This window comes from Mixophyes fleayi, chromosome 1 (genome assembly GCF_038048845.1).
Source record: "Mixophyes fleayi isolate aMixFle1 chromosome 1, aMixFle1.hap1, whole genome shotgun sequence".
Lineage (NCBI taxonomy): Eukaryota > Metazoa > Chordata > Amphibia > Anura > Limnodynastidae > Mixophyes > Mixophyes fleayi.
Window position 1 is genome coordinate 319695252 of NC_134402.1, and position 21574 is coordinate 319716825.

Here is a 21574-nt window from a genome sequence, read left to right on the forward strand (position 1 = left end):
GGCCCCTATGAGTGTATTATATGTTTAAGTAGCCAGTTTGTTTACAAAAAAATAGAACCATCAGTTCCCATTGCTTCTAGAACCAATGTTTAGGACTAAATAATATTTTGTAACCAAGGTTTAAAACATGGTACAACTAATGTTTTCCTTACCCTGACATATAGGAATGCTATACCTCACATTTTAGCATTGTACTTGTAGTTGAAGAAACAGCCATTAGATGGCGCACCTGGAGCTCCTCTTTTCCACAACATTCCTACAGAGAGGATGCCCGTTTCAGCGTCTGGGAAAGTGTCATAATACAAATGGACACTCCCTCTGAATTCATTCAACTGGAATTAAAAGTGCTTTACATATATTGCATATTTAAGGGATGCTGCCCCTCCCCCCTTAATAATACACATGGCACATTTCCCAGCTGCTCTGACAGGATCCAGGACTTGGGAGGACCTGGCCTTGACTGACAGCCTCTTGGGCTGTGATTAATGTGAGGGCGGAACTACAGTGACTGTGACAGCAGCAGAGTGTTTACAGAACACTGAGCAGATATATAAATGTCACATACATTGACCACGCAACCCGTAGGGCTCCGAGCAGTGATTGGCTGGAGTGGACTATCACATTGGCCGATTGGCTGATAGAGAAGTCGGGATGGAAGATAATTAATGTTGTGCATTGCAAGCTACACATTTGATTGACAGTCCGTTCTCTGCCACGATTGGTTGGCCTAGACCAGCCGCCCGTTCTGGCTGGCTGGACGTGTTGCATCCCGGTCGCTGATTGGGTAACAAGCTGCAAGGCAGGGTAATGTTAGAGAGGCCCCGGGAGGTGTCCGCTGCTGCTGCTGAAGGGAGAGCGGAGTGCGAGGTGCGGCGGGGGCCGGGGTAAGGCGATGGCTCCGTGGTATTGACAAGGTGGGGAGATCCGGGATGGCGCGGAGCCCCGGGGAGGACAGCGTGTCCCCCTCCGCCAGCCTGCGTGGAACCAGGGAGACCCTCAGCGACCCGGAACTCGAGTCTGTCGGTTCAGACTCTGAGATCAACGGGTTCACGGCGGAGAGGAGGACCGACAAGTACGGCTTCCTGCTGAAGACCGAGAACAGCGAGGGCCCGTGAGTACGGGGGATACAGTGTGTCGGGGACTGATACAAGAGTGCCTTCCACAGTCACTAGTGGGGTCAGAGTGTCTCCAGTGGGCTCAGTGTGCATGTCACTAGTGGGGTCAGAGTGTCTCCAGTGGGGTCAGTGTGATTGTCACTAGTGGGGTCAGAGTGTCTCCAGTGGGCTCAGTGTGATTGTCACTAGTGGGGTCAGAGTGTCTCCAGTGGGCTCAGTGTGCATGTCACTAGTGGGGTCAGAGTGTCTCCAGTGGGCTCAGTGTGCATGTCACTAGTGGGGTCAGAGTGTCTCCAGTGGGCTCAGTGTGATTGTCACTAGTGGGGTCAGAGTGTCTCCAGTGGGCTCAGTGTGCATGTCACTAGTGGGGTCAGAGTGTCTCCAGTGGGCTCAGTGTGCATGTCACTAGTGGGGTCAGAGTGTCTCCAGTGGGCTCAGTGTGCATGTCACTAGTGGGGTCAGAGTGTCTCCAGTGGGCTCAGTGTGATTGTCACTAGTGGGGTCAGAGTGTCTCCAGTGGGCTCAGTGTGCATGTCACTAGTGGGGTCAGAGTGTCTCCAGTGGGCTCAATGTGATTGTCACTAGTGGGGTCAGAGTGTCTCCAGTGGGCTCAGTGTGCATGTCACTAGTGGGGTCAGAGTGTCTCCAGTGGGCTCAGTGTGATTGTCACTAGTGGACGTGTAGGGTTAATGTTTGTCATTGACGCTAACCGGGATGTATGTGGGGTTAGAGTGTAATTGTGTTTTGCTGCTGGGGTGAGCGGACACCATTGTGTCGCCTGTGCTGACCGAGTGTTTGTGGGGTAGGCAGTAGTGTGTTCATATGTGACCTCAGTCTGCGTGTTCCCTGGATCAGTATTGTGGTTCTGGGTGTAGATTATATACAAATATGGGTTTGTGGAGTCAGTAAGGTTCATTGCATTTGAGCAGAACCACATCAATTAGTTTTATATTTGTTTAGTGTAACTTGGTCAATAAAAGAGAGTGTGTTGTTAGTTGCTATGGTTTTGTTTATTGTTTTGCGCCCAAATATGATGTCTGTAAATAAGCCCTATTGTGTATGCCAGTGTTTTATCTAATGGGGTTGTGTGATAACTGTGTATGTCCCTAATTATAAGAGGAACTCCTGCCATTACATGTTTATTGGGTGAAAGGGGTTGAGTCTAGACTATTACCAAGTATTTGAAGTAACATTTCACTTTACTGCTGCCACTTTGGACAGTAAGGCAGTCTTTCCAGTGGGTGGCATTTTGGAGTAGGCTGCTAACCAATAAGATTGTTTGAAGTAAAACATTTTTTTATTGCTCAATGTTGTCAGTAATAAGAAAATGATCTAACATCAAATGTCCGGCACGATTGATCAGTTTATATGTTGCATTGTTGTTACATAATGGTAAAATAGACATTGTTGCATTGCTGCAGGAGGACCTATGCTTAGTCCATGCAAAGTTTACAGAAATGGGTCTGTGATCAGTAATTGTGTAGCTGTAAAATATCCAGAGTAAAGTCTGTGTTCTGATTTACAAGTTTACTTGTTGATAATGTAATAAACCTGCTGCCCTCATATAATGCCATATTGATTGTTTTTAAAAGTTCTAGAGTGGTCTAGTTGATCTTGCATTACATACAGAAAGAAACATTTCTTATTTCTTTTCACATATATCCCTGAAGCTTTAGTGGGTCATCTTTATTTTTATACTATTGCCTGCTGTTTCAGTCTCATTTGCATGCAATTCCATTGGCAATTAATATGAAAATAAACAGATATAGAAGTAAATTTATGTACCTTTTCAGTTCCAGATTAACATTTTAAGGAGACAAAGAAAGGCTTTGGGAAAAGTTAGGTTCCTTTTAAGCACAGTGGTTATCTGACTTATGAAATGTGCCTAACCCTAAGCGTGTTCTATAATTAATCTGTAATGCTCTATTGCATTAGGACATGTTGTTCAATTGTGAAAGGACCAGCCTAATAAAATATGATTATATGTATTTGTGTGGCAAAAAATAATTGATTCAAAAAATCGTTTACCTTGTCTTCTAGTTAGGTCTTTTCTTGCATGTTTTAAGATGACATGTATAGCCACTGCTCTTCTGTTATATACAAGGGATAGAATAATCCCAGAAGGTAGGTATCCAAATCATCTAAAAATAACTGCTGGTATGTTCACTTTGGGAGTCTATTGCTTTTGAAATCAATGGATGAACATCTTCTCTGCCTACGTAGAAGATCCCGCTGTCTGCGAGATCTTACTCCTGGCTTCTGGTTTCCACATTATTTTGTCAACTCCTGCCTTAAACATTCAAGTTATAATATATATCTGGCCATCTTACATTTAAGTCAAAGCAAAAATATAATTCACCTGTCCTGATTATGACAATGGCTATGAGAGTTAGTGTTCTGCGTTACTGGTTCTTATGCTCGATCGATAGTTTGTCAATTTAGTCTCATTAAGATTATTGTGATGGAGTAGTTAACAGTGAACTCATCTCTTGAATTGTAAAGTATTATTGTAAAGAAAATGGCATGAAGAGTATAAAATGTCACTTTTGCCCAGATCTCTGAAATGTTATATTATGGTAAAAGCTTTGTCTACTAACTATAGTGGGAATTCAATGTGGAGCTTAGGACTGTCATAGTCCCTCTGGCTTCAGTTATGTATTGATCACAGTAGTATTGCAATGGCTTTAGTATTGTTGTTGGTATTTATCTGTAAGAGTAATATAACTCACTTGTGTTTTTTTTTTTTTTGTTAGCTTTTTTGGTGGTTGCAAGTCATGTTTTTTATTGTCCATAGTGATCACATTAAGTCTGAAGTTTTTGGCAAGATTCTGCTTTCTGACTTTTCTGTATCTGAGCTGTTAGATTGTGCCTTTAATATAGCTGGTTTTGCACTGCAGGAAAAGGTTTAAAATTAAATATGAAATTGCAGATATTTTGTTTATCTGATCAGTGATATAGACTTGATAATAGTCTTTGAGTGGAGGCTGCTTAATTGTTTTTCTCTACTTCACTGTATATGCTGATGGTTTTTACATTTATTTTGTGAAAATAATAATTGATCTGAGCGTGGGATATAGTCTTATTCAAATATGACAGCATAGCAAGTGGCTTAGTGGTTAGCACTTCTGCCTCACAGTGCTGGGGTCGTGGGTTCAATTCCTGACCATGGCCTTACCTGTGTCAAGTTTATATGTTCTCCCCGTGTTTGCGTGGGCTTTCCTCCGGGTGCCCTGGTTTTCTCCCAGAAACCAACATACTAGTAGGTTAATTGGTTGCTATTAAATTGACCGTCATCTCACTACAATGGGGCAGGGACTGATGTGAGTAAATTCTCTGTACAGCTCTGCAGAATTAGCGATGATATCCTGAGCAATTTGCAAATCATTTTGTGACTAATCTGAGCTGTTATACCACTGAAGGAAGTGTAATTCCTCTGCATCTATATAAAAGTATTTTGTTTACTTTTAGTTCCTCTTTAACTAACAACCTCTTTCCATTGCACAACAGAGAAAGGTAGATTTAATAATAAGGGGCATATTCAATTAGGTTTCCGGTCCGCGATAATGCACCGGAATGGGCCGCAAAGGCAATCTACGGTACCGCAATAATGTGGATTTTCGTGCACATAGGGTTGCGAAGGAAAATCTGCGTTATTGCGATACCGAATTACCATCAATACTGCGTGCTTTTCATGGAAAAGCGCGTTATCGCGAAGGGGAAAGCTAATTAAATATGCCCCTAAGTGTATCTAGGTCTGTGGCTTTAGCAATGAGCTGTTTTACCAAACCTCATTATGTTCTTTGTCTTTTTTAAGGTATTGTGGGGAAAGGTATCAGAGTAGAAATAATATATATAACTTTTACAAACACCATTTGCTACCTGGATTTTACATACTCTATAGCAAAGTAGACAGCCTCTCCAGCTGTTGTGAACTACAGGTCTTAGCATGCCTTGCCTGCTTCTGGCTGGTAAAGCTGGCATGCTGGCACACATCCTTCCATAGCACCAGGAGAGTCACAGGTTGATCTGTAAGCAATAGTGATGCTTTTTTTTCCCCCCAGCTTTAAAATAGCTGTTTCAACATGGGCCTAAGATTATACTTCATCTAAGTAGCAGTAAGAAACCTTCAGCTGAATTATCACCCGTACCACAAACTGTTATCTCACTCTTTCCCTCCCAGTCTCCTGTTCTCTTCCTTCAGCACTTAAGAAAATGGGAAGTGTTGTGGTTATCTGTATATGGTTCGCGTATATGCATTTTTTTTTTTACCATACAGTTCAGATTAAGCCTCAGACGTGTTCTGCATGGTTGCAGAGGATGCTTTGTCTACAAATGCAAATTATAAACAGTCCTCCAGACTCTCAGTTTTGTTAATGCTGCAGAAGGTGTGTTAGTGGTAGTTATTTTGTGGCACAGCTGTCTTGGTTGGCTAAGGCCCACCTCAAACCCTCTATACTGCATGTCAATAACACTAGGTTCTGTCAAGTATTTTCCATTTACGTCACCAGGAACAGCCAGATTGCTAAGAAAACCTTTTAAAAGGTTTCATGGTATTTTCTCTGCTGCAGTGATTTCTTACTGCTCCTATCTACTATGCAATTTTCTTTTCTCTCTGGTGGTGTTTGTTTTGCAGTATCTATTCTTTTAATAGACAATTTTCTCAATATAAATTTATGTTCTCATGAAAGTTGTGTAATGTTCAGAAATGTAATTTATTATGAAACTCTACAAAACTTGTTGAAGGATTTCTTTGCATTACGCAATTCTCATGCTTTTAGAATCATTAAGTACAGTGAGCCTGGCATTCATGTGTATTAAAACACGGCCTTATTTTGTTTTCTCTTCCAGTTTGTGTCAGGGATTATTACTATTTGTGTTTCCAGACGTAGCATATGTATTTATTTCAAACAACCTGCGGCCTCGCAGGTGGGACGAACATTACCCTTAATTTCACTTCTAAACGTACACAATACATTTAATCAAAGAAAAATACCAATCTGTAATAACTTATTAGTGACCGACAATGTGTTACCTACAGTGTTACAGAAACAATCTCTACCACTTTTACTCTGCTCCTGTAATGTTCACTGCAGATGACGATCTCTGCAGCTAATAATCTGGATAATGGATCCCATTGACTGGTGGCAATGCAGGGTCTAAAAGTAGGGACAACAAAAGCTGATCATACACTGAAAGCGGTCCGCTAAATACACCAGATGCTTGGAGAAGTGTCAGGGGTTGATGTCTGGATGTGGACAGTAATCAAAGTTAAATCTGAAGTCAAGGGTTTGGTCAACCAGGTAGGCAAAACATAAACAGGAACTGATACCCGGTCTCTGTTTTTAGTTAATGACATAGGTGCAGAAATGGTAATTATCAGAGAATTCGCGCACTAATCCCAAATGCCCCATGGTGATGATATCCTACCTGTACTCCCTTCAGATTTACCCATGTCACTCAAGCCCCCCACTCAAGTGTCACTGAGAGTATCCATTACAAATGTAGTACTATCTGCCTAAAACTTCCTAAACTTGCTGTAATCAGGGAAGTAATAATGAATCACTGTTTCAGCTTTTTCTCACAGAGGGAAGCCACATACATGATACAGACGTCATTCCCTCTCTGATCTTAGAGCTGTGCATCTTGCAGAGGTGGTCACACAATGCGAAAGTCTGTTTCACCACTCATGTTCAGTCTCCTAATGGCTAGGGCCATGAGTGAATGGAAAGAGGGGGGGGGGGGGGGGGGGCAGGGGGATACTGGTTGGACTGCCTTCTGTCCATCACCACCCATCCTATGCAATTTGTCTAAATCCCAAACTAATTTATATATATATATATATATATATATATATATATATATATATATATATATATATATATATATATATATATATATATTGGGTGGTTTTAACTTAGTTTTCAATGCAAAGTTTTTTTGGGGCATCTTTGTACCTTGACTATAGATCGCTGTAACGGAAGCCTCCTATTTATCTTACTCTTATATTATGGAAACAGGTTCTTATATGCAAACAAAAGCTTTAACTAAAATAAACCATTACTCATGTTATGGAATATGTTAATAAAAATGAGGGCTGTCAGAATTATTTTTCCCTTGAATTATTTTTTTTCTAAGGTTCTGTAACATTGCAGAACTGTGTAATATGTTTTGAGCTACCATTTTCACATATTAGAACAGATAAAGAAGTACTCGCTTATTTTATCTATATATGTCAATGTGTACAGTGGAACAACAGCGCACACATTCTTGTAATGAAAATAAAACCAAATGTGTGTTCCTTTGGAACTTGAGGTAAATTAGAAACACATTGGTTTATCCTGTTCCGTGAAATTATGTACACACTTGTTTAGTGATATCTATATAATACTACAGCAAATTGCCTGAAATATTGGGGGAGATATACTAAAGTGCCTTTAAATTGTACATGTCTTCTATATATGGAGGCAGCCATATTGGGCCTGAATTTTGTTCGGACCCAACTTGCAACTTTACTTGCCTTATGTAGACAGAACCTGCAGCATACACACAAGTATCTGTTTACTAAAAGGTCAGATCCGAACACACAAACCATTCTTAATGGTAAAATAAATGAGCAACTCTTAAGGGTTAGTACAGTGGTTCCCAAACTTTTGCAGTTCGCGGCACCCTTAGTCTCCATCATTTTTTCAAGGCACCCCTCCAAAATAATTACTGAGCAGTCCTGTTTTAGAAGTAGTTGGGTCCAAAAATTGTAATAAGTATTTAGGTCAGGTCAGAAATACTTATTTAGTTGTATGCAAAAATGCCCCCTCTGCATCCAGACACTGTGCCCCCTCTGCATCCAGACACGCTGCCCCCTTCCTCTGCCCTCTCTGCCGCGGGCCAGCCATAGAAAAAACAAAGAACACAAAAACTTACCAATCCGCGCGACCCAGCATCCTCCTCTCTCACGCAGCAGCTTGTCACTGAAATGACAAGCTGCTGCGTGAGAGAGGAGGATGCTGGGTCCCGGCACCGCGCGGATTGGTAAGTTTTTGTGTTCTTTGTTTTTTTTTATGGCTGGCCCGCGGCACCCCGGTGACAGCGCGGTGGCACCCCTGGGAGCCGCGGCGCACACTTTGGGAGCCGCTGGGTTAGTATAATCACTAATATAAATATGGATTTAATTTTTTTTTTTTTTTTTTACAGTAAATACAGATTATTTATTTATATATATCGCTGGCAAATTCTGTAGCACTTCACAGTTGGGAACAAGCACTGTAATAAAACTATATTGGGTAATACATGCAGAGGTAAGAGAGCCCTGCTTGCAAGTTTACAATCTATAGGACAATGGGAGTTTGATAAATGAAGTTAAGTGCTGCATAGTCCATATTGGTCCCGACAAATTTTTAAAGGTAAAAAATGCTTAGTGGGCTATATGATCCAGTCACACAGCAATGTTGGTCATAGGCTTCTTGTCTTGTCTTGTGTTAAATGTGTAGACGGTGGTAATAGAGTAACCTAAGGAGGTTAAGAGAGTGGTTGAAGAATTTTATAAACTTACCTGAAGAGGTGGGTTTTCAGAGAACACGATGGTTAGAAGACTAGAGGAAAGCCTTATTGTGCAAGGGAGGGAATTCCAGTCGGTGCAACCTGAAAAAAGTCCTGTAATTGGGAATGGGAGCAGGTAATGTGTGGATGACAGACGTAGATCTTGTGCAGAACGAAGGTGTCAAGTTGGGAGATATTTTGAGACAAGTGAGGAGATGCATGTTGGTGCAATTTTGTATGATGGCTTTATATGTTCGTAGAATCTATAATATAAAAGCCTAGCGGCGTGTGTTAGTCTGTGTGTGGGGAAAAAAACACAAGCTGCAGCGCCACCTGCTGGGCGGAGTTATACACTGACCTACTAAATTCTTAGCATTATCTAATATATAAAAGTAAAAGCCTAGCGGCGTGTGTTAGTGTGTGTGTGTGTGTGTGTGTGTGGAAAAAACTATTTTCTCAGAAAGGACTCATCCAATTGACCTGAAATTTGGTATACTGACATTATTTGACAAAAAAATTAGAATAGTGAAGTCAGTTAACTTCCATCATATCCCCCTTCCCCCCGTGGGAGGGGTAGTAAAGGCTAAATTTATGAGTTGAGGGGTCAAACTCGTTTTCGTGAGGTAATTTTACCTCATAAACACACATTAAAAAGGGCGCTTGCGTCGGGAAGTAACGCTCTTCCCCTGAGGAGGCCTGGGCTAGGCCCAAATGCATGACAAGAACCTTTTTAAGACCTTAAGTAGCTTGATTTGACTAGAATGCATGAGTATCATGCACAGGTTAACTTGTAATTTTATATTCGGTGAAAAATGGGCAACCAATGTAGAGACTGACAGAGTGGGTCAGCAGTGGAAGAAAGATCAATTTGCAAGGAAAATCAATCAGATGCTGTATATGCAATGCGTTTATTAAGTCAATCTTCCTTGCATACACATTTTCTTTGCCATCTAGTGACACTCAAACATGGACATTTTAATACAATTTTAATACAATTACTATGCTGTGACAGTCGCTCATCACTATCAGTCAACTCTTGTAGCTGGTGCAAATGATACTTCTAAAAAGCGTACTTTAGAGAAACCCAGGACTTGATTCAGCCGCATCTGCGTTGGCAGTGGCACACCTTTACTATACATTGCCTATGTTTGTCCAACCTTTCCACCCCCATTCTGCACTTCAAGTTGTTGGCAGTCATAAGTGTCATTTACTTTCGGACATGAATTGCGTTAATTGGCATAAGGTCTGTTTCTGAGCATGTGCAGATCTATTTCACGCAAGATGCGTCACGTAAAGAAAGGGACTTGAATCGGGACCCATTGTGTGCAAAGCCAAATATTACTAAGAATGTTTTCAGTCCCTTCACTTGGAACCAGTGACCACACTTTCTGTGGTCTTCTATGTTTGAAGCTACAACTACTTCACACTGGATTGTTCTAACCAAGTCTTCCATTGTAACTTGTGTTTGTCATTACAATGTGGGTGGTCAGTATGCACCTGTGATTCTGAGGTCTTCTCTGGAGATCTGCTTCTCAGTTTTTGGGAGAAAAATATACATTGCAGTCATACTTCTAGTCTAAAATATATTAAACCAGTAATGTATATCCATATTTTGTAGCTACAGTAAATAATTACACTTTGGTAAATTCAAACATACTGTTTTTCAGGTCTGGACAAATCCCAATAGCCTGGTAGCCATGGCACCTAAAAAAATAATAATATATGTGTGTATATGTGTGTGTATATATGTGTATGTATATATGTATATATGTATATCTGTATATATATATCACACACACACACACACACACACACACTCTGCCGGCACCTAAGTTTTTGGGAGTTATTTCCTTTTTGGGTGAAATGATGTACCCTCTAACCTTCAACTAGAGATGTAAGTTACCCTTCATTAAATGTAAACAATACAGTTAATCAAGGACCTATCGCCTATACAGAGTAGCGGCGGCTATTTTGTGGTTTAATTAATATTCATAATATTTATACCTATTCATTAACTAGGAGCCAATGCCTAATGAATGTCTGGCTTCATGCATTTTAGTCGTGCAGTGTCTCTGCTGTTCCTAGCAAATTGCTCGGCTGCATACTGGTGTTCAACCCACAAAATAGATTCCTACATTGTCTGGGTGACCGGTTCACTTTAAAGTATCCTTCTGCCTTCTAGAGTTGACTTAATAGTTTTTTAGCTTCTGCATTATTTTGTCCACTATTGCTGTAAATGAATTTAAATCCCTTTCAATGCAGTGTCTGCACTTTGTATGTTCATTAATGTAGTGTTTTGTTTTTGTTTTCTTTATATCATACATAAGACTGCTAGTATATCTGCTTCTAAACTGCCCCTGTTCTTCACTGTTTGAAAACTGCAGAAGAAGCCAAGATTTGTGGTCCTCCTGTCCTCCTGCATGTGTTTCTTGTAGTCTTGTCTCTTGGCCTACCAAGCAGGGTAATCTGTTAACTGGGATCTTTGAAGCCTTCTAAATGCATCAAATAAAATCTATGCACTACAGCAAGAGCAGGTTGTTTAACAGGTTTCTGTGGCATGATGGATAATAAGCCCACATTGCACCTCAGGTCCCTTTTGGTCCCACAAGAAGGTGCATGTTTCACACTTTGATTACATTGAGGAACACATAGAAAAACGCTCCACTTGAAGTTGTGGAAAATAAGACGATGTAACAGATTCTGTGATTTTTCTAGTACAGAAAGACATTTGCACACCTGATTTCATGAGTAAGTCTGTCACCTGGTTGCATGTAGGGTGTATTCAGCTGAAGTACTGTCATGTGACATTGGAGGAATGTTTTAGCTTAATTTTCATGTGTTGCCCCAGAGCGATTTAGAACCTGTAAGGACTATGCTTTTTTTCCGTGAAACACACAGCTTTTGCATACTGCCATATGCCACTGACCTAAATACATGATTACAGCACCACCATAAAGTGTTTGTGCTGTTCTAGCAGTACAATAGAGAGAAGACCTTGCTAGATAATCATGACTTACCTGATTGAACACTCTACATTTACAGTGTTCAGTATGTAACATTAGACTCCCTAGGCTAAAAATCAGATTGTCTGCATTGTTCTGCCCAGCACATATTTCCCAGGTACTCCACCCGTCTGTTTTTACTTGCCCCCCAGCTCTAGAAGCCTATCAGAGTCCTATTAAATTGGAATAAACCGTATGAGGTTACAGGCCAAGTGCTTTTATCCATGTCATGAAACTCAGGTGACTTCTGTTGTACCACTCTTTCACATTATTATATTGAATTAAATTTTGGTGTGCACACAGATGTGTCTTGTGAGGTGATTCTATGTGACCGGATGCTGCATGTGAGGGAGAGCTGTGATTGGGTCAGACAGCTGGATGATGCATGTGAGGGAGAGCTGTGATTGGGTCAGACAGCTGGATGATGCATGTGAGGGAGAGCTGTGATTGGGTCAGACAGCTGGGTGATGCATGTGAGGGAGAGCTGTGATTGGGTCAGACAGCTGGGTGATGCATGTGAGGGAGAGCTGTGATTGGGTCAGACAGCTGGATGATGCATGTGAGGGAGAGCTGTGATTGGGTCAGACAGCTGGATGATGCATGTGAGGGAGAGCTGTGATTGGGTCAGACAGCTGGATGATGCATGTGAGGGAGAGCTGTGATTGGGTCAGACAGCTGGATGATGCATGTGAGGGAGAGCTGTGATTGGGTCAGACAGCTGGATGATGCATGTGAGGGAGAGCTGTGATTGGGTCAGACAGCTGGATGATGCATGTGAGGGAGAGCTGTGATTGGGTCAGACAGCTGGATGATGCATGTGAGGGAGAGCTGTGATTGGGTCCGACACAAACCTGATCTGGGTTTTTTTTTTGTGATCACTGGACAGGTAAATGTGATGACTGGAGAAAATAAGGAAACAGTGGGTATTGCATTGTTTAAACATTGCACATACATGTGAAACAAAGTTATGTTTGTCACTTTCTGGCATGGATGATGTACTCACTTGGCCATAGTGAAAAATATATTTGATTATTGATGTCAGACGTTGTCAAAAATAAGAATCTTTCACAGTTCATACATGGCAAGAGACCAGCAGAAAATGATCATTGTTATACAGGTGCCACATTGACTCTCCTGCTGCTGTCACTTGCGCCAGTATTTCAATTATCCTACTGCTTGGCTAAATTACTGCACCAGCCAGGCAATGGGAGATTTGAAAACTGCTACTTTTTACTGTACCTCCCCAGCTCCACTCTGTGTGCAAGTCATTTAAGAAGACTCCGACCACAGAAAAGAGCCTGAAAAAGCTCTTCTTTGCTTCATTCTTGCCCCTCTTATTCTGTATGCTAGACAGTATTAAAAAGGGGATGGATTATAGCCTGGGTCAAAAAATGCAAGCCTTCTATTATAAACTATACTTATGATCCAAGAGGATGATTCAGAAGTCAATCCTTGTAGCCAGCAGGATATTTTATGTTACTGAGAATGTTTTTTTTTATTCAGTGACCTCAAAAGAAAGACACGCCAATTTCAAGTGCAGCAATATTTTTAGTAGCTTTGGCTGACTGACTCGTGGGATTTGTCCAGCCTTGATTTAACAGTTGCGGAAAATTGAAGAATTACATTTTTTAATGTATTTATTTTTTTTACTCATTTACAGCAAGTTACGTCTTCAGTTCTCTGATGAAAGGACATTTTTTGTATTTGAATGTTGTTTGTTTTTTTTTTAAGCAGGTAGTGGTTTAGAGTTGAAAGCTGTAATTCTATTATTGGTTTCAATACAATGTTTTGGGGTCTTCAAGTAATGAGACAATGGGTAAGCTATCCATTGCATACATAAACACATACTTTGCAATATAAAATGATGTGAATAGGAGAAACGTAGAGGCTCTGAGGCATTTCATTTAAATAGCCTTATGAGTCACACAATCTGCTTAATATGATGCCTGCTTCTAGGTTAAGAAGGCATTGTTGATATTAAACTACTGTCATGTGTGAGAATTGTGTGATGAGACAGTAGGGCGTTCATTTGTTGCACTAACTATTGCGTGGGATACAGAAGTCACTGTCCAAACTTCCTCTGGAAGAATTTGCTTCCTCTCCCGAGGTCAGAGTTGTTACAGGAGGGGAATGCAGCCCCCTGTCCATTCACTGCATATCTAGAGAAGGAAGCGTCTGATATCTGAACAATGTCATTGTTTTTGGATCCATTACATAGAGGCCACACCCTTCTCCCCCCTCCCTGCACTGTCTTGTTCCAGTTAACTGTACACTTCTGTCCTAAATGTGAAAGTGGATTCTGAATTGCTTGTATCATCTCTGAAGAGAACTAGGGAGTTTGCTCTAATTGGAAGTAAATGACAATGGTAAACTTTTTGCGCATAATTATGTTATAAATAGCTTGCAATCATGTTTCTAACTAATCAGGATCTTTTTATTTGGGCAAACTATTAACCCCTTCAAAGCAATGCTGTAATAGTTTCCAGTTTAAAAATTCGGTTACTATTTCTACTAAATTTTAGAATTTAGGGTTGCTGTAGTCTTGGTGCCTGTTTATTTCTGCAGTTCTCCCTGATTTGAAGGTGCATTCTCCCAAATGCTGTTTCCAGGTCTCATTGCTGGCCTCAGCAGAACAGTCCTGCGTCTGGTCTTGAAACTTTCCTCAGTACTTCTTGAAATGTGTGTTGGGGTCATTATCCTGCTAGAAGAAGCTTTCTGACGCTGGGTTCAACAGTGCACTGCAGAATGGCCTAGTAATCTCCAGGTTTCATGATGCCATGCTCACGCTCAAGACACCCAGTGCCAGGTGCACCACAGCAACACCAAAAACATAATTGAACCTCCTCCATGTTTGACTGTATAGAAGGTGTTCTTTTCTGTGAACATATCTCTAGTTTGGTCTCGCTGTCTACTGGACATTCTCCCACAAGGAGTTTGACTTGCCCTGTGTGGTTTGGCATAATCACGTCAGGCTTTCTAATGTGTGTCTTGTTCTCTCTCTCCTCCTGCCATGTAACCCCCTTTCATTGAGTTGACGACAGATGGTGCGAGTTGAAAGTGTGCTGCAGTTCTTCATCATGTTTTGTGTTGCAGCCATGTCTAGGGAGATTGGCTAAAATACCAAGGGACTTTCCAATAACATTACCTACTGTGGAAAAAAAAACCTCAAGGTCTTTGGAGATTGATTTGTAGCCTTTGTCCATGTAGTCTACTGCCTGACCTCTGACTCCATGCAGTACAAAACAGGAGCTTGAGTTTTCTATATTCAAGCTTGTTGAGTGAAGTTTAGATTACAAGGCACCTACTACTCACCACAGGTGAGTTCAGTTCTAACGTGAAGGAGAATCACTCAATTGAAATCCAATTATTTTTGACTACTTCTAAAAGGCTACAATTTTTCCTGGTCCATTTAAGGATTTCTGTGTGGAATAAGCTGTGAGGTTTGTTTTTGTTTTTTCTTCTGCTTCTTGTGTTTTATCCACAGCAAACTAAAGACATACATATGTAGATACCAAAACTTTTTTGAGTTTCAACAATTTTCTGGAAGAAATGGTGCATTATAAGATAAAACTACAAGGGTACCAATTTTTTTGTACTTGCAGTACCAAATTTTGCTAGTGACCCAAATGGCGATTCCGTATGCTCTGTATCTGGCTGCCCCTCAGATCTGGCCAATGTGTTATGTGTACCAAACACCTTCACACTGTGACCTGCTTCTTTGTATCAGTCATCTCAGTCATTCTTCCAACTGCACTTCATTTGTTGAGGTTATATAATACTGTTTCATCTATCTTCTTGTATAGCCAATTGTCATGCTCTTTAAAACACATGATTTTTTTTTTTTTTACCCAGGTAACTTATTAACTCATCCAGGACACTTTAATATTGCTATGCTACCTCCGTGATGTTCTTGTAACAGGAACACTATTCTAAAAATATCTTTTGCCCTTTACACTTTGTATGAGAGATAGGAAGAGTAAAGATTGAAATATGCATAACATATAATAATATTTCAGACATGTATTACAATTGATTCTCATCTACATCCTTGCCATAGATGACTTATTCAGCTGAGTTAATACCACTGTTATTTAAAGTATATTAATTTGGCAGATGGGAAACAAGCAATGTAATTTCCCTTTTTAGGCTTTTTTTCTAGTCATTGCTGACCTGATTCTGTATTTGCACAGATGCCAGCTATGTGAGGCTGCACCCTTATATTGTAGCCAAGGGGCATGTTTATTATATAATGTGGTCTCTCTGCACAGGCATCGGTTTACTTTTTCCCCTACTGCACACTCTAGTGAGCAGGCCCCTGTTCATTGTATGCAAATACCTTGCTACCAGTTTGGATTGGCTTTGCGTCTTCATTGTAGATCACTGTAGAAAGTAATCGGAGACACTTCTGAAACCCTGGTGCACATTTGGAAGGTGCTATAACCCATAGCAACCAATCTGTTTCATTATATAAGAGACCTGTACTAGTAAAATCAATGGTTTAAGGGGGCTGCTATACGGTGGTATGCCATACCGCGACTTCTACTGCCTTTTATTGTAAAATTATTATTACCATTTATTTATATAGGGCCACTAGTTCCGCATCGTCGTACAGAGAACTCACTCGCATCAGTCCCTGCCCCATTGGGACTTACATTGGGACTCTAAGTTCCCTAACACACTCACCACACAGACTAGGGTCAATTTGTTAGCAAGGGAAACCCACGCAAACACTGGGAGAACATACAAACTCCTCACAGATAAGACCATGGTCGGGAATTGAACTCATGACCCCAGTGCTGTTGGGCAGAAGTGCTAACCACTTAGCCACCGTACTGCCCTCATATTCCATTTACTTTTTCCATAATGGCATGTCAAAATTTCTACGAGTAAAATGTTAAAATATGATTTATTACTGTGGGTTTCTGCATGTTTTTGGTGCCCCAGTTTTCATAAATGTCCTGGATTATATAATTGTCTTTCATTTGTCTCTGTTCAAACGACAGAGACTTTGCTATGTTAATGTTCTATTAGGATTGGTGACAGATGCTGTCTTATATCATCACCTCTTCTCTTCCACTGTTAGACACGTAAGAACATGGTATATCTGTTCTGAATAGAAGCCTTGAGTGTTTGCTGTGACTTTGCATGTTCATGCCTGTGTTTAGCGGGAGAGTAGCTAGCATCCAATGCTTGTTCTCTGTCGTGGTGTATAATCAGCCTTATGTTTCTATACTTATGAAGAATGCAGCAATTCCCACATGCCCATAGTTTCTAATGGATTTTAGAAGTGTGGCTTTCTGTGCATTGTGGTGAGTTTAGGGTACTAATATTCTAATGTATTTTCACAGGGAGCAAGAATTGCCAGTTGATGTGTTAAGACAGAGGGAAGCAAAATGGCTGGACATGCTGTCAAACTGGGATATATGGATGGCAAAGAGACACAAGAAGGTAGATTAATAATTTAAGTGCTTATTTTATAGCATTAACAAGCTCTTTATATAACTTGCCAATGACATAATTTATGAACACTCCCATCTTATCCCTGGGTGCAGCGAGTTGGGGTGTGCTCACAGCACCCTCGGACGTTTAGGGACATATGCCGTTCAGGCAGTTTATTGTTAAGCAACAACAAATCTCTGCTTGCTTCAGCAGAATAGACAGTGGTTTGGCTGAAAAGACTTGCACAGGTAAAGGTCATGAAGAGAGACAGCCCAGTTTGCCTTGTGCTCTAAATGCAAACTGGTTGAACTGTTTACCAGGCACACAGTTACCAACAAATAAGTTAATTTGTTTACAGTACTGTAGAGGATGAATTCAACTACATTTTGCCCAATGTATGAAACAATATTGCTCATGTATTTCTCACTACTGACGCACTAATCATCCAGTGCACTCGTAAAGCGTCAGTTTTAATATTCTGGTACACAGAAGCTCAGCAGTTGTTTTGCTGCAGATAATGTTGCTGCTATTGCATTCCCATGTTAACAGCAATATTGCTAAAAGCTTTTTCGACATGCCATCACACGTATAGTACTGCTGGTCCAGCAGCTGTATGGTATAAACCTAAGGCAGTCTGAGGTTTTGATCTCTTGCTGCTACAGTAATTGTTGAGACTGAGACGTTCCTAGACAATGTGCAAGTTCAGTCCTGCTCCTTGTGGTTTAGACTGAACATATGAGGTATAGATAATAAGAGTGCACTATGTTTTGAGACTTGAAGTCAGCATTGTAGCACAGTCTAGACACTTACTGCTTCAGTAAGTAGTTATGTCTCTGATCAATATTGTGTATTGTAAATGCAGGATGATTTCAGGAGATTGGAAAAGGACCACTGACTAAATTCCGTTTTGGGAGTGTTGTAAAAATACTTAAAGAAACTAGTGCCTTTTTGCAAAGTATAATTCTTTTTTATTTGTATTTATTTTTTTTCTTTAATGTAGCTATTAAAAAATGTAGACTTTAATAATGAGTCTTGTTTACAGAAAAGGAAAAAAAATCTCCACAAGAAAGGGACTGCATTATAGTGCTCCTGACCAAGCATATATTTGTGTTGTATATGCAGTTTCTGAATGTCCGTTGCAAAGATTGGACTCGTGCTCTCTTCCTGTTGGCTTCCCCTACATTGCAAGTCCCGCTGCCTCGTGATTACAGAGGGGCTGTAGAAGGAAGCCACTTAGAAAGGAGCAATAGTCTGCTTTAGCAACCAAAATTTTGGCATTTGAATATAACATACAGAAATATATATGTTCTCTCTTAGTGGGAAGGAGCATAGGTGAACTTTGTAATTGTGTTAGGACCTGCATACTTTACACAGTTCCTTGTGCACTAATTATATCTGAAGCTTGACAGGTCCTTTAAGCACTTTGTTACACCATTGTGTTGTCTCAGCTTATGAGAAGTGGGTTTGGGGAAAGCATGCAGTAATGGAAGGCTTTGTTCCGCAGATAAAGCTGCGATGTCAGAAGGGTATTCCGCCTTCGTTGCGTGGCCGCGCCTGGCAGTTCCTTTCAGGGAGCAGGGTGAAAATGGATCAGAACCACCAAAAATTTGATGTGAGTAATTTCTAGTGAGGAACAAGTTTGTGTGTTTCTTACACTCCCTCTCATTACACATTTTCGGTTCTCACAGGAGCTGGACTCAATGGCAGGTGACCCCAAGTGGCTTGATATTATAGAACGAGACCTTCACAGGCAGTTCCCTTTCCATGAAATGTTTGTTGCTCGAGGAGGTCATGGGTGAGTTGTTTCTAGATCCTGCTGCTCCTCACAGTGATGAGTCATTATATATACTTATTGATTATCAATTTCCAGTATCTTTGCCTGCTTAAGTTAACTATTTGGCCGATGGTCTATTCTGCATTATCAAACAATTTCCTGGCTAAGTAACCACATTTTGTGTAGGTTATTGATTTTGATCTGCATGCAAAGACAGCAGATTCGTTAAATCATGTAATGGCATCATGCCACAATTATTTTGGTCCAGGGCTTTAAGTGCTGTATAATTAGAATACCTATCTGCCAACAACATAGAACCCTGTACACTAAGCGTTGCCCTAACCCATTCACTGCCAAATGCGAGACAACTATAAGATTTATGCCCAGACATAAATATATATAATATATTTCTTCTGTTATGTTAACTCTGCAGTCAACAAGATCTCTTCAGGGTACTGAAAGCTTACACTCTCTACCGGCCAGATGAAGGATACTGTCAGGCCCAGGCCCCCATTGCAGCGGTCCTGCTCATGCATATGCCAGCGGAGGTAAGAATACCAGTAACAGCTGCTAGGTGAGTAGAATGGCGTTTGTGCAGTCTCACAGCCCCTGTCTTCTTCCACAGCAAGCATTTTGGTGTTTGGTGCAGATCTGTGAGAAGTACCTGCCAGGATATTACAGTGAGAAACTGGTAAGCAGAAATAGAATGTTTGTTTTTCCCCAGTCATTTTGTCTGGCACAGCCACTGTTTTCTTTGCAGAGTTGTAGCTAATAATTGGCACCACACTGGGAACAGATCAAGGGTCAGTGATCTAGATGTTTTGTAAGAGCTGTCACTTAGAAAAATAGATCTAGCATAAAGATGGCATTGATTAGGGGGGACTAAAGCGCTGCATTAAATAGAACTACATGTACGTATTGGGGTATTCAATTGTTGCTCCGGGCGCTGCCGGAACGAGCGTGTTAAAACTATTACCGTTTATACGGTAATTACTCGCTCAATTTCAGCTCGCAGCGAGCTGAAATTGAGCGAGTAAATTACCGTATAAACGGTAATAGTTTTAACGCGCTCGTTCCGGCGGTGCCCCGGAGCAACAATTGAATACCCCCCATTTATTGAATAATACACCTAAACTTCACACTGTTGTACACAAGTATATGTGCATTATGGATATATCCAACTCAAAATTAGCATGAAATCTCGCACAACTCTTACATTATTGTGTATGTCATTATCTCACATAAGCTATCCTTATCTTACTGACTATTGCAAGTTCCTAATATTTTCCCTTCATTACACCCCTTTACTATACTGGGTGGTGCTGCAAGCCTCATTCCTCTCACTCATTCTTTGCAGCCCTCCATTGTTTTCAGGCATGCTGTTTGCTTCGTTGGTTAGAGAAAGTAGAGGTTGTTTAGCAGGATGATGCTTCTCTTTTGCATCACTCTGGGTTCCTGTGTTTTGCATTTCACGTTTTTTGGGTAAGAGAAATGTTCTTTACAGACTGCCGTTATGTGCTTTCACCACTGTTACTGGTTTCCCAGCAAGCATAACTGGCTTGCAGTGCTCCAACAACCTTATATCACTTGTGTTTTTGTTCTATATCAATAGGCCCTCAGTTGCTATCTGGGCTTTATACCTTTTTTTTTTTTATCTTCAGAAGACCCTGCTAACACCACCTTCACTCCCGCAGTCATTTAACGATGCTCTTCACATACATTTTTATACGTGTCAGTGTAGCGTAGGGTTAAGAGATCACACATGTAAATCCATACACATGTAGACTTGACCTATTTCATGAGGGGAGACATCTTTGTCAGGTACAGGTTTTCCCACTTCAGTTAATTGAGCCTAAATTATTTCAGTCAACATTTATGTGAAATACATACTTGGTAACAACTGAATGAATTGAACCCTTGTTAGTTCAGCCAAATTGTAAATGGGGAATCCTGAACTGGACATTTTTGTCACAAAACTGTTGACATTTCTGCATTTAAATTATAAATGTAGCATGTAAATTATACATGCTACATGGCTGTATTCGTGTGGCCAAATTTATGCGGCTGAATTTTATTTACTTTACCTCCTGTGTGTCTGTAGTAAAAATATCTTTCTGTAATTAATTCTATCAAATTATATATACTTGTCACCTAGGGTCATTCATAACTATCTTCCTAAAAGGCTGTTCATGGTTATAGTATTGAGTAATTTGGACATGTATTTTCTTTTATTTTAATAGGCAGAAATAAATTGTCAATTTTATACTACTCCTACTCCTACCCCCTGCTTTAACACAGGTGCCTAGTCCCGGGCTAACACACATTAAAATCCTGCATGTTAATCTGTGAACTTGGTGTACACCTATTATTGCTAATTAATATTGGTGTTAAATCATTTATTATAATTCATTTATTAAAAAGCCCCAAAAGTCTGCAGCACCAGAGAATCTGTATAACAAAGTCTAAAAAAAAATATGTGATCATAAATAGAAACAGAAGACGGAGACGATGTTGACGGAGAAGGTGCAGGCATGATAGGATAGGAGCTGGAGGGACAGTATGGTTGCTGGAATTACCTATAGAGAGATGGGGCACATGTGGGGGTTTGAGAGAGCACTTGGAAAATTTGAAGATGGGGGGAGTCCGATCTTACTAATTTGAAATTCCCTACCCAATCTGATCAGACATCGGTAGGGAATTCAATTTCTGGT

At 40.6% G+C, this 21574-nt stretch overlaps 1 protein-coding gene across 1 annotated transcript in view; it reads left to right on the forward strand.

The window, feature by feature from the left end:
* The first annotated feature begins 562 nt into the window (after window positions 1–562).
* TBC1D10A (TBC1 domain family member 10A) overlaps window positions 563–21574 on the forward strand; it is a 34590-nt gene continuing 13578 nt past the window's right edge. The window contains exons 1-6 of the mRNA XM_075213160.1: window positions 563–1111; window positions 16999–17098; window positions 18594–18701; window positions 18778–18884; window positions 19297–19411; window positions 19489–19554. Coding sequence (XP_075069261.1) covers window positions 930–1111; window positions 16999–17098; window positions 18594–18701; window positions 18778–18884; window positions 19297–19411; window positions 19489–19554 — 678 coding nt within the window. The 5' untranslated portion in view covers window positions 563–929. The remainder of the gene's footprint in view (window positions 1112–16998; window positions 17099–18593; window positions 18702–18777; window positions 18885–19296; window positions 19412–19488; window positions 19555–21574) is intronic.